General features: G+C 37.0%; 3 protein-coding genes across 4 annotated transcripts; 2 read left to right on the top strand and 1 right to left on the bottom strand.

Moving 5' to 3' along the window:
* The first annotated feature begins 362 nt into the window (after positions 1 to 362).
* On the top strand, positions 363 to 1,256 carry LOC148762306 (uncharacterized). The gene has a single exon (XM_088807123.1). The coding sequence runs from the start codon at positions 815 to 817 to the stop codon at positions 1,100 to 1,102; it is 288 nt and encodes a 95-aa protein (XP_088663249.1). The 5' UTR covers positions 363 to 814; the 3' UTR covers positions 1,103 to 1,256.
* A 4,584-nt stretch (positions 1,257 to 5,840) lies between these two features.
* On the bottom strand, positions 5,841 to 6,993 carry LOC18597321 (two-pore potassium channel 1-like). The gene is made up of 2 exons (XM_018122883.2): positions 6,101 to 6,993; positions 5,841 to 5,976 (listed from the first exon to the last, which is right to left on the bottom strand). Exons 1-2 carry the CDS (start codon positions 6,991 to 6,993, stop codon positions 5,841 to 5,843), a joined length of 1,029 nt encoding a protein of 342 aa, XP_017978372.2.
* Positions 6,994 to 7,721: 728 nt separating this feature from the next.
* On the top strand, positions 7,722 to 10,861 carry LOC18597320 (putative protein FAR1-RELATED SEQUENCE 10). Of its 2 annotated transcripts, XM_018123861.2 has the most exons (5): positions 7,722 to 7,891; positions 8,141 to 9,244; positions 9,329 to 9,772; positions 9,860 to 9,950; positions 10,063 to 10,313. In XM_018123861.2, the coding sequence occupies exons 2-5, from the start codon at positions 8,225 to 8,227 to the stop codon at positions 10,179 to 10,181; spliced, it is 1,674 nt and encodes a 557-aa protein (XP_017979350.2). In that variant the 5' UTR covers positions 7,722 to 7,891; positions 8,141 to 8,224; the 3' UTR covers positions 10,182 to 10,313. The 2 variants fall into 2 exon arrangements, with proteins under 2 accessions (XP_017979350.2, XP_007026336.3); XM_007026274.3 differs by having other exon boundaries at positions 9,860 to 10,861.
* The last annotated feature ends 1,842 nt before the right edge of the window (positions 10,862 to 12,703 follow it).

The raw sequence follows: 12,703 nt of genomic DNA, 5'->3' as shown, positions 1-12,703 counted from the left end.
AAGTTATACTTTTTCATTAGTGAACATCCTAGAAAAAGAATAAACCAGGCCAGGTGGGAATGGGATGACTCATTTTTCCTTCTTTGATTAGCTAATATTTTCTGCCAAACCCATCACCGCATATTAGAAAAATAAGAAAAGAAAGATATGCCTTTCCTTTCCTAAGTACTAACCTTGGCTTAGTTTCCATCATAAAGCAGCAGCCACTCGATTGAGAGACAAAGCAACCGACCAATCCAAGAAGTGGACAAAGCATCTATACCAAACACGGCAATGACTAACCTGCCCTTCCTCCCTCACTTTGCCCGATTTCCCTAGCCACCTTTCGGGTTTTCTACTTTGTTTGATCCATGTTTTGCTCGCAACTTTTGTCCCTCTTTTGGGGGAAACAAAAAATGAAAAAAAAAGGGGGACAGAAGAAAGATGTTCTGAATGAATTCCAAGATGATGGTTTCAAGTGTTTAGCACTTTAGCTAACTGCTTCTTATGGATGGGATTTGGCAGTTGTGACAGTTAAGCCTCAACTGTTTTTCGGGTTTAAAGTTTTAAACCTTTGCCGATGGGAGGAACAGGGTGAAGAGGGTATACAAGTAATTAGATAAGAAGAGCCAAAATCAGAGTTGGATTATTTAGGAAACACGAAGAATCTTTGCAAGAAAAACAAGACAGAAGGACAAAGCAAAGTTTAAAAACAACTCTGAACTCCGAAAACCAGCATTTCCCAGGGGAGGGAGAGAACCAAAATTGTTACTCGTTGGGCCGATACTATTCTCCTTCCTTCCTTGATATTAATAATTGTTTAGCCAAGAAGGCAATGGATATCCAACAAAAGCTGGTCCAATACAGATATCATTTCACCATAGCAATCCTTGCCTCATTCATCATCGCCTTTCTGTTATATGTAGCCCCTCGTCTGCTCACGATTCTCACCTACTTTTGGCCTCTTTTTGCTTCTACAACTGTCTTCTTGGTGGCAATAATCGCTTTCGGTGGTGGTTCGCAGTTGGCAACTGAAGTTCATGGTGAAAAGGCGGGTCAAGGACTCATGGACTACGTTGCAGCCCGGCCAGAACACGCAGAGGAGGCTCAGAAATTTGAGTGATCATACATAGGGTCGGACCTGCTCCTCCTGTGTATTAATGAGATAGCACTTGTTTAAACACTAATCTTTTTACTTTGTCTTTCCAAAATAAGAAGTTGAAAATTGTATGTTTCGGAATAATAATAAATAGATGCAGTTGGCTGCTCTGTATGTATGTTCTTTGTTCCGCTGACCTCTAAATTTGCAATTCAACCAAAAAAAATGAATAAAAAAAAAAGGCCTGAAATAGGTGATGGATTGATTCTTCAATTCATTTGTTGGTCCATGAAAATGTTTAATTTAGGAGTTCAATCGGATCATAGATCCCTGTAAGGTTGGGGTAACCTGTGTTGTGCCAAGAGCCCATGCACTAACATGTACAAATCCATCCTTTTTTTTTTTTTTTTTTTTTTCTCTAATCAACTAAGCAACTTGTGATCCGACCAGCGGCCCGCAAATGCAATTCCAGCTGCATGATGTTTTATGTCTCTCATTTGTCCTTGCCCTGTAACTTGAAGTGAGCAAATTGTTTTTACAAGATATTTTTTACATGGTTTAGCTTTAAGGATCACATTCATGCCTATCAAACATATTTCTTGCATGTTGATTCTCCCCCTCAAAGGGCAATAGACACGGTTATGCTTAACCCTCTATAGCCAAAAACCAAGGGGAAGGGTTTCAAACCTTATGCTTAACCCTCTATAGCCATTGGGAAACCCGGTGGGGTGGATCAGATTTTTGAATAGAAAATAATTATCTTAAATTTGTCTGTCAATTTTATGCAAGTCTCGAGTTGAAACTTGTGATTTTAATATCCAAAAAAGCAAACAGATGATTTCTCTTACTCAAAAAGCATTAAAAACAATAAAAAAGCAAAGGTTGAGTTCAGCTAAAGCTAAAGCTAAAGCTAAAGCCTACGCATCCCAATAAGAAGTGGGCTTTACCCTGAAACATGGTCAATTTGGGTCTACAAAATAAAAAAGAAAGTTCCCTCTCCGTCAACGATTTTTCGTTTAAGCAAATTTTGCTACAATTCAAATAGAATATGCTTCTCTGAATTTTCAATTGCAAAAATCAAGTTAATGGTGGAGCCATAATCATAATATTTATTATATATGGCAATGCCATTATTAACCTGATTGTTATTGTCTTGTACAGGTGAAATAGTATTTAATCAATATTTAGTGTCTGTTTGACTTAATTTTTTTTAAGTCTAAAAATTATTATAAAGTTCTTATAAAAAACAATAATTTTTAAAATTAAGTTAAATCTATTTGGTAAATTTACTTTTACAAGTTCTAATTTTGATTAAAATAACTATAAAAGGTATTTAATAAATAATTTTTTATTAACCACAAATTCTTTTGTTCAAAATAGAAAAAAGTTAATTTTATTTTTTTATTTATAAAAAATATAAAAAGTATTTTTATATAATATAAAATTTATAATTAATAATAAATCATATAAAAATAAAAACAGATTATATTAGAATTATATTGCCTTATCTGTGATGTAATCTTCTTACTTTGCCTCTTCAAAATACGAAAGCAACTCAAACATCTTTAAAAATTGTATGTAATTCTAGCTATGTGATGTAAGAGTTGCCAGTTTAATGTCTCCCTATCAAACAGATTTTATTGCATGTTAATAAGATAGTAGACAACTTGTATAGATAGGTTTATATAATTATAAAGGAGGAAGGGGCTCAAAGCTTATGCCTTAAGCCTCCATAGTTGATTGGGTGGATCAGAGCTTTTGAGCAACGAGTAACACTGAATTAGAACTTTTGAAAAAAGTGTTATTGTAATTGATAATTAAGATAGGTATCCATTAAATTTGTCTGTCATTTTTTGCACAAGTTTCAAGTTTGAACTTGTAATTTTGACATCCAAACAAAGGTTACATTATGGTTTCTCTTACGTAAGCCACAAAAGCATTGAAATAGTTGAGTTCGGTTAAGCTAAACCCTACCCATTCCAAGAAAAAGTGGGCTTTACCCTTGAAACATGGCTAATTTGGGTCCAAAAAATGGACAAGAAAGCTCGTTTTTCCGTGTTATAATGGGTCCAGTCCAATTTCTTGTTTCTCTTAATTTTCAATTTCAAAAATCAAGTTAAATGGTGCAACCATAATGTAATGCCATTATTAAGCTAACTGTTATTATCTGAAATAGTATATAATGTTTTACAATAATACCAGTTAAAACGGTATAAATTCTTTAAGTAACTGACTTTTATCAATTTAACATATCACTCAATTCAAGTAATTTGAGCAATGGGTTCCATTGAGAGGGAATAAACTCAATTCAAGTAATTCAAACCCTTCAGCAATGGGTTCCATGGAAAAGTTGGGTGAGATGGAAGATTTCTTCAGCTTTCCTTCGGCTTCTTCTCTTCTTGGAAAATGTTGATATCGTTTTTTCAAAAGTTACATTTTTCTTATTTAAAAGCCATAAATAAACATATATATATATATATATATCCATTAGATTTGTGCTATTTTTTTCATATTAAACTTGTGATTTTAACATTCAAATATTGATATCGCTTTTTCAAAAATTATATTTCTCTTGCTTAAAAGCCATAAAAGCATATTGAGTTCGGCTAAGTTAAGGCCTATACATATCAAGAAGAAGTGGACTTTACCCCTGAAACATGGCTAATTTGAGCCTAAAAAATGAAAAAAAAAAAAAAAAAAAGCTCATTTTCAGAGCTACTAGTAAGTCCAAATTTTTGTTTAAAAAAACTCGGCTTCAATTGAAATAGTACATATGTTTCCCTTAATTTTCAATTAATTTTGAGGAAACAAATCAAGTTGCCTATGGACTTCACATTTGAATGGGATTGTAAATATTACAGTCCCTACATCCCATCAAACTTTAAACAGTCAATAGTTAACATTTTGTTGTTGTTGCTGCTGCGGTGATAGTAAGTTGTTGCAAGGGGAGCATTGTCGTCAATCCAAGCCAAAAGTTGCATATGGTTAGAATTTGGATTTGTATGCATATGCAGTGGATCAAACCGTGTACAGCTATCATGTTTTTATTTTTTGAAAGGCTACAGCTATCGTGTTCATAGATGCTCATTACAACAACCTTCATGCATACATAGCTAATCATCTAAAATTTACCGTAACACACTTACAGCATGTGCAGGCACTTCATTATCTTTCCAAACAGATTACAAGCAAATAAATAAATAGAGAAATACTCATTGTTTCTTTGTGTTTAAATATTTATTTTTCTTCTGCAACTGATACAACAGATTTATGCAATCCAGTGTCCAAAGAAGATATGGAGAAATACGCCAAGCTTTGAAAACGTTATCTGAGGCTGAAAAACAACTGAGGATGTCAAATGACAAATCACAATGGTTAACTGCTGCTTTGCTCCTGATCAGCAGTATACATTGCCTGTTTCTTCTGCTGATATGAGTTCTCATCATAGCCCCTTGCCTCTAAGTGATGTGGGGGAAGAGATGTAGCCGGGAAAGGTGGTGAGCTTGTTGAGTTGAGTAAAAACACTAGAGGCTTGTCAACAAATGCTTGGTTGGAAAATCTGCATGCTGGAAAGTCAGGGGATTTTGAAACTGCTATCATCAAAGATATAAATTTAGATAGGAAGAGACATGTTTTGGGTGGGATAACTCCTCAACAAACATCTACAGTCTCTGCTGATTTGATCAGGGTAACTGGAAGGCAGAATTTAGTCAAAAACGGTTAGGGAATCGAAGAAATTTGGTAGCAGGTGCTTGAGAAGATTCAACTTAGTAGTCTAAAAGAGTTTTTATACCAAGAAGGAAAGCTGCTCTCTGTCAGTTTTGGTGCAGGTGCAACCTTGTGTGCATTATGCTCATTTTTGCATGCCTTGATCATACAGCTGTACCATACTTTAGATGAAAATCGTTTCCAACTGCTTACTTAAGTTACTATTTACGGGAAATTTTAGCATCTTCTAACAATGCTCTGACTCTCATCTAGATGGTAGCTTCATGATCCACCATCCAAGCGTTCTATATTATTTAGACTCAAAGTAAAACCCTTTTTAACCCTCTATTTACGAAGATTTCTTGTTATTGGTGTCGCCTAGCAGCCAGACTTAGAATTGGTATGATAATCTTACTTCACATGATGGTTACAGTAATAATGCTTTCTCTATGCTTCGTAATTGTAGGTATCTGCTTTTCATTGAGTGTTATTTTCTTGAAGCAGGAAGGAGTGAAATTTTTTTGAACTACCAGCTTCTCCAAGAGAAGCCAATGATAATGAACATGCTGACTACTTAGAATCTAGTAGAAGAGGTTCAAGGGTGGCAGATGCTGCAGCTTATAGGAAATCGACATTGGCATCTAACTCAGGAGGAAGGAAACTTGGGGAAGTAAGTGAGAGTCAGAGAATTGTTAGAAGTAATGTGTCCCTTGCACGTGTAATTCAGCAGGCAGAAGGATGTCAGCGTAAGGGATGGCCAAAACGCAAAGCTGTTTCCATTGCTGAAAAGCTTGAACAGGAGAACCTGTATGTATATCTGGTGCCATTATAAATTCTCCATTTAGGATGGAGTTGCTTGATAAATTATATTTGTAAACTATGCATATGTTGCTCCTTAATATGCAGCTGCAAAAGTGAGATGCAGATTGAAACAACGGTTTCACGTTAAAGAATATTCCCTCTCTCTAAGCCGTGGAATTGTTGGAAAAATCTCAAATGTTGATGCACTAGCAAATTACGCAAGGGTTGAGTCATCAGCTCTAGATGATTAGGGTCAAATCAGATCGGATGCAGTCAAAGTTCCTGTGTGATCAACATCGAGAGTTTTGAACCTCTCCATTAATGGCAAAACGTCTTCCTGGCAGATTTTTCCCATTTCCTTCAGCTTATATAAGATGAACTCTGCTGTACTGTGATAGAGGGAATTGACAAGACATAAGCATTATACGAAAATTGTGCCTAGCTAACTTCAGTCAGTACAGAATGTTTTTAAGGCAAACAAAAATCCATATTTGTGTCGCAAGCCAACCTTACCTGACCACCCCATCATGATCCAGATCTGCTGCCTCAAGGTCTGATGATGTTAGTTTTCTCGTAAGAACCCATTTAACCAGTGCTTTTTGCCTTCTCTCAGTGTACAGCTCTGCTAGATAGAGAAAGAACTGAGCTAAGCAAACCGTACTGCTGAGTATCCAGAAAATAGCAAATATGCGTCCCACTCCTGTTGAGAAGCTCTCATCCCCATAGCCAAGAGTGGTGATAGTGGAACAAACACAATAAATGGCATCAATGAATTCCATTTTTTCAACCAGCGATAAGAAGCTGATTCCCACAACTATAAGAACCAAAAGTAGCTGTGAAGTCACGAGAAATTTATATTTCACTTTGTCGGTTTCAACCTCCATAAGAATCTCAGCTGCATTAAACTTTTCATTCATATGCATGGCTCTAACCAAGAGAATTTCCTGCTTTTCCACTATGTAATCTGCCGCCTTACTTATAATTAGCCCAACAAGAGCCATGCCAGTGAAGACGTAAATGCAGGCAAGTATCTTTGCCAATGTGCTATGGGGTACAAGGTCCCCATATCCAACAGTGGTCATTGTCACAACACAGAAGTAAATTGCATCGAGAACCCCATTCGTCTTCTTACCATCAATCTGATTCCTGATGAGGGAGAACCAAAGGGTGCCTATGCCTAGATAGGAAGCCAACCATAGTAGCACATACTTGAACCTAACCTCTTGTGCTACAAGTGCTGACTCAGGATTTATAGCAGATGGGATCCTCTGTTGCTCTTGAGAGCCTTTCTCTGAAGGAGCCATTGAGCGCCGCTGAGGCTTTCTTCTCTGGATGGCCTTTGTCTCATTTAGTGAAGAATCAGTCATAGCCGAAAGCAAAGGCTGGCTAGCATCTTCACGAGCCATCAGAATCTTCAGCAAAGTTGCATATATCTCCCTATGTCCTTGCACAATGCAAATTTTGAAGAGTTAATTTGCAGTAACATGGGAAGCTCTGAATTAACAATTTGACCAGAAATCTTAGGTTCTGATACATTAAACAGGTTGAAGGATTTAACCAAGAATTCTAGTGAAAACAGCAAAGAAATAAAAAGTTGAATCCCTGCTTGTATCTTCATTCAGTAAAATGGTGCCATGCAAGGAAGATCAACAGAACTTAACCATGCCAATGAACATAAAACCAAAAAAGACATTGGAAAATGAAGAAGTTTATCGTACTTAAGAAAGCTACCTTCTACAATTTGATTGTAAAAGGAAAAGGTGATGTGACAACAATCAACATGCAAAAAAAAAAAATTATGGAAGATCCTGAAAGATAGGAGCAGTAGCGTTTAGAATAGGAGAAAAAACAGGAAGATGGTGCAAAGGGATTGATTAGTTTCTTTAGACTATTGGATTGAATGCACAATACCATAGACTTGGAATAAGTCAGAGTTTTCCCAGAAAAATCTTGGAAATCGTCATTCACAATGAAACTATATTAAAAGGGGGTTGATTGTGGGCCTGAAGCCATTTTTCTGGCATTTTGAATTGCATTGATCACACGGCCTAACCTTTTGGGCTAACAACTATGTCCATTAGGCCCAACAACATGTCCATAGAGGCCCGACGGTGGATTCTCAGGTTATCTTTCATAATACGAGGGAAATGGAAAAAGGAGTGGACGAGCTGGGGAAGGGGAAGAGGAAGAGGAAGGAGGAGAAGAAGAAGAACAAGGAGAGGAAGAAGAAAAAGAAAAAGGGTTAAAGCAATTTCCTTTAGTTTCAGTGGTACGTTGATCTTCACTGCTTAACCACTTTGTTATGTAAGTTTTTCTATTTGTTCAACTACAGTTCTGTTAACATTTTGATATTTGTAGTTTCCCTTCTTTTTCTTTTTCCTTTTCTTTTTCTCACTTTCACTGTGACTTAAAACAGCAAATTCGTGACTTTTTTTTTTCCATTTGATGAGATTTGCATCTTAGCTTAAGTGGATTGCTTTAGAATTAGTTGTATGTGTATTCTTATCTGGAATGAGCTGTTTTAATTATTGTTTAACTCATTGTCTCTTGAAGGTTTTATGCTGTTAGCTTTTGGGTGAGTCTAGGATTGCAGTGGCATTCGTTTTACTTGCTTATGTTTCAAATTTGCTGTAAATAATGACTTCCGTACCATCAAAGAACATATGGATACGGAGGCAGCAATGCCCGTGTGGGGACTGGAAATGTTATGTAACTTATGAAGGGGATGCTGAAGAAACATCCATATCATCCCAGCTGGTAAAAAATGAGTCGGTTCAGTCTGAAGCCATGGTTGCTCCTTATGTTGGGATGGTGTTTAAGAGCGATGAGGATGCCTTTGAGTATTATGGGAATTTTGCTAGGAAAAATGGGTTTTCAATTAGAAAAGAGAGGTCCAGATTGAGCCCCCAATTGGGTATTTATAAGCGTGATTTTGTTTGCTATCGTTCTGGTTTTGCACCTCTGAGGAAAAAGCCTACTGGGGAACACCATAGAGATAGGAAATCTGTCCGGTGTGGATGTGATGCAAAGATGTATTTGTCCAAGGAGGTAATAGATGGGGTTTCACAATGGTTTGTTGTACAATTTAGCAATGTTCATAATCATGAACTTTTAGAAGATGACCAGGTGCGCCTCTTGCCTGCATATAGGAAGATTCATGAGGCAGATCAAGAGAGAATTTTGCTACTTTCAAAAGCTGGGTTTCCTATACATCGTATAGTGAAGGTTTTGGAGTTGGAAAAGGGCATTCAAGGTGGACAATTGCCTTTTTTGGAGAGAGATGTTAGGAATTTTGTTCAAAACCGGAAGAAAGTGGTTCAAGAAAATGATGCTTTGCTCAACGAGAAAAGAGAAAATGATACGATGGAACTTCTTGAGGCATGTAAGGCAACAAAAGAGGCAGATCAAGACTTTGTTTATGATTATACTGTAGATGAGAACGATAAGGTTGAGAACATTGCTTGGTCGTATGGTGACTCTGTTAATTCATATACCATGTATGGTGATGTTGTTTATTTTGACACCACTTATAGATCAATCACATATGATATGCTTTTCGGGGCATGGATTGGAATTGACAACAATGGCCGACCAATTTTCTTTGGTTGCGTTCTATTGCAGGATGAAACAATGCGCTCCTTTGCATGGGCTTTACAGGTTTACTTCTATAGTTCTCTGTGTATTAAATAGGTTTTCATTTATCGTCTTCTTTACAATTTTCCCTTTTCCCTTTTGGTGCAGACATTTATCAGCTTCATGAAAGGGAGATGTCCACAGACAATTTCAACCGATCTTGATCCAGGGCTTAGAGATGCTATAAGAAGTGAATTGCCAAGCACTAAACATGTTATGTCTATATGGAACATACTGCCCAAGGTATCTAGCTGGTTCCCTCTTCAACTCGGATCTCAGTATGCAGAATTTAAATCAGAATTTGATGCGTTATATCGTCTGGAGAGTACAGAGGATTTTGAACTACGATGGAATCAAATGGTTTCCATATTTGGACTTGGCTCAGATAAACACATTACTTTACTCTACTCTCTTCGTACTTCTTGGGCACAATCATATGTGAGAGGTTATTTTCTTGCTCGAATGGTGACAACAACCTACTCAAAGTCTGTAGATGCATTCTTGAAAGGAATTTTCAGTGCTCAAACGAGTTTACGTAGATTTTTTGAGCAGGTATATTAATTAGGAGTGTTCTCTTGTAATCCTTCAACTGAGTTTTGTCATATGTTAATTGTTATTTAGTTGGTTTCAATTTTTCAGGTTGGTGTTGCAGCCAATATACAAAACCAGCCACATCAAGAAATGCAGCATATGCATTTGAAAACATGCTTGCCTATTGAACAGCATTCACGTCAAATTCTAACACCCTTTGCCTTCAATGCTCTACAACATGAATTAATAGCGAGCATGCAGTATGCTGCATCTGAAATGGCTAATGGATCATATCTTGTACGTCATTTCAGGAAGATTGATGGGGAAAGTCTTGTTATATGGATTCCAGAAGATGAACAGATTCACTGTTCCTGTAAGGAGTTTGAGTCTTCAGGAATATTATGCCGACATGCTCTTCGCGTATTTATAGATAAGAACTACTTTCAACTTCCTGATAAATATTTTCTTAGTAGATGGCGAAGAGAAAGCTCTCTGATGTTTTATGATGATCATTCTGTTCATGATAATGATGATGAATGGTTTCAAGAATTCCAGTCCTTAACCGAAACTCTATTTACAGAATCATCAATTACAAAAGAGCGCTCTGATTATATGCGTAGGGAGCTGACAAAGGAACTCACAAGACTCCTCAATGAGGTTAGAGATATGCCAGAGAGTGATGGAGCTCCCATGGATTTTACACTTTCCCCAGCTAGTTAATTATGGAGTGGTTAAAGCTGCTCTTCGGAGTAAAAAGAACTGCTTGATGCTTCATCAACGAAAGTAATAACCAATTAAAAGAAAGTGTACCACGAAGCTAATCAGGTCATTGTCGGCATGCACTCAATTTCTACATTCCAACAGAAGAGATGCTATGTTGAGAATAAGTGACAATCAGAACTATATGCTGGAGAATATATTGTTGATCAGCTGTTGACGAGTTCATTGTAATTTCCTTCATGAAAGAACGAATGCAAAACATGTAGACTGGGACACAGGAAATGTGAAATTTCATAAGGTGGCGTGAATGTAAGATGTCATTAATGTTTTCTTCAGCCCTCCCACCCATCTTTAAACTAATAAAGCAAATTAAGTTATGTTTTGAACTTATTCTGCTGCTGCCTTCTCATTTGGCTTCTTTGCTCTTTTCATATCAAGTGAAAGATTTTTTGTGTAATCTCCATTTCTTTTCTTTTTTGCTTACAGTACATTTCTATAGTTATATTTATTTTATTTCAGACTATGCATAAGTTTCGAGTTGTGCTTTTGGAGCTCATTGTATCATAACAATAGTTTCGCGTTGTGCTTTTACAGTACACTTGTTGAGCACTTGAAGATCAGTCTAGAATACTGTATAAATCTGGATTGGCTTGCCAGCGAGATGTAGTATCCTAGTAACAATTGTGGTTATCTCCATTGTGACCTTGGAATGTAATGGTGGTTCTTAATCCCAAGGATATCTGAATAAATCCCTTCCAGAAATGTTTGAAAAATATTCACTGTTTTTCCTTTGAATCCTTGAGATTTTAAAACCCAGGCAACAGTATACCCACTGTGTAAAAATGAAGATTAAGATGAACAGTATACAGAGTTTGTTGGTCTCAAGACACTTGCCGAGTTGAAGCTTGCTGAGCTATGGCATCTTATTAGGGGATGAGGCATTTCCTTCCTATGGAGGGCTCTATTCTTGGATTTAAAATGAAGTTGTATTTTATCTGGCTGGAAATGTTGCAGGTCTAAAGATAGGGGTACTGATCTGCCAATGCATCTCAAAGTCATAAGCCGCTGAAAGTTGGGTTATCATGTTCTATACGATCTTTTCACTAGTTCTATCCCAGGCAGTTTCAGGAGAAATTGACAAATCTATACAACTTGAGAGTTCTCGGTTTAATCTTTATATATGTTTTTTCTTCCCATTTGTTGATGACAGTTGTTGTTCTCTCTCCGTGAATTCTGCAGTTACTCTTAGCACTGCTTCTACTTTCGCACCTCTTTGACATGAAAGCCTTCTATTGCAGCCAGCTGTAAGGATATTGTCTCTGCAGGAACATTTGAAAAGCAGGATCGTCTGTGCTACTTTCATCTTTTGATTTCTCCTATTGTTTTGTTTTCAACTTGACCTGAGTAATTGTCTTGGCTCTGCACAATTGAGGAGCCCGCAAGCTGCACTATCTGGACCCGCATTACATGCCTTCCCCATGGAGAAGGCCAGGCCAGGTATGGCAAAATTGTACTGATTTTGGTGCTAAAAGAAATTATGCATTCTTTTGCGATAAAAATGTTGTTTTGGTTTGACTGCTAAACTTGTTCCACACAAGAATAATTGACAATTATTTGGTCTCACTTTTTTGTCTCCACTTGCAGACAGATGGAACATGTTTCCCGTTGTTGCAATGCTTCTCATTGAGGCCCGCCACTATGGGATCCTTCTAGACATCTCCCTCCCTCCATATGTGGTCTGCCTATGCAAGTATGTAAATTTGAAATGATTCATCCAATGTGCTGACATTGTCCACGGTGTTGGTAAGAAAGTATCACAATTATAAATGAAAATGAAAGCTGCATATTTCTAGCCACACGAGTGTCGGAACCGCATTGAAGGTTGTTCGTCTGCAACTGTGCAAAGTAGTACATGACAGATGGGTAATACTGATCTGCTATCAATTATTATACATCTCATTATTGTCTGTTTTTTCTCACATGTATGTGATGTATATCGACTCAAGAAGCTCAAAATTTCCTGCATGAAGTTTATATTTTTGGTGTACATGGCTAGCTACTCCTCCATCATCACATCTAATTATTGGTTTTCATATTAGCCTGAAATCTTGTGATGGATCAATATAGGCCTCACCTGGGATCATCTGCAGTTGCTTTTTTCTTCTTTTTCTGAAACCCATTATAATGATTATGATCATGAACTTGTGGCAGTTACAATCGAGGATGCTCAGC

Source organism: Theobroma cacao, chromosome 6 (genome assembly GCF_053813885.1).
Source record: "Theobroma cacao isolate CCN51 chromosome 6, ASM5381388v1, whole genome shotgun sequence".
Lineage (NCBI taxonomy): Eukaryota > Viridiplantae > Streptophyta > Magnoliopsida > Malvales > Malvaceae > Theobroma > Theobroma cacao.
Note: the sequence above shows the minus strand (reverse complement) of the source record. Positions and strands in the feature narration are given on the sequence as shown.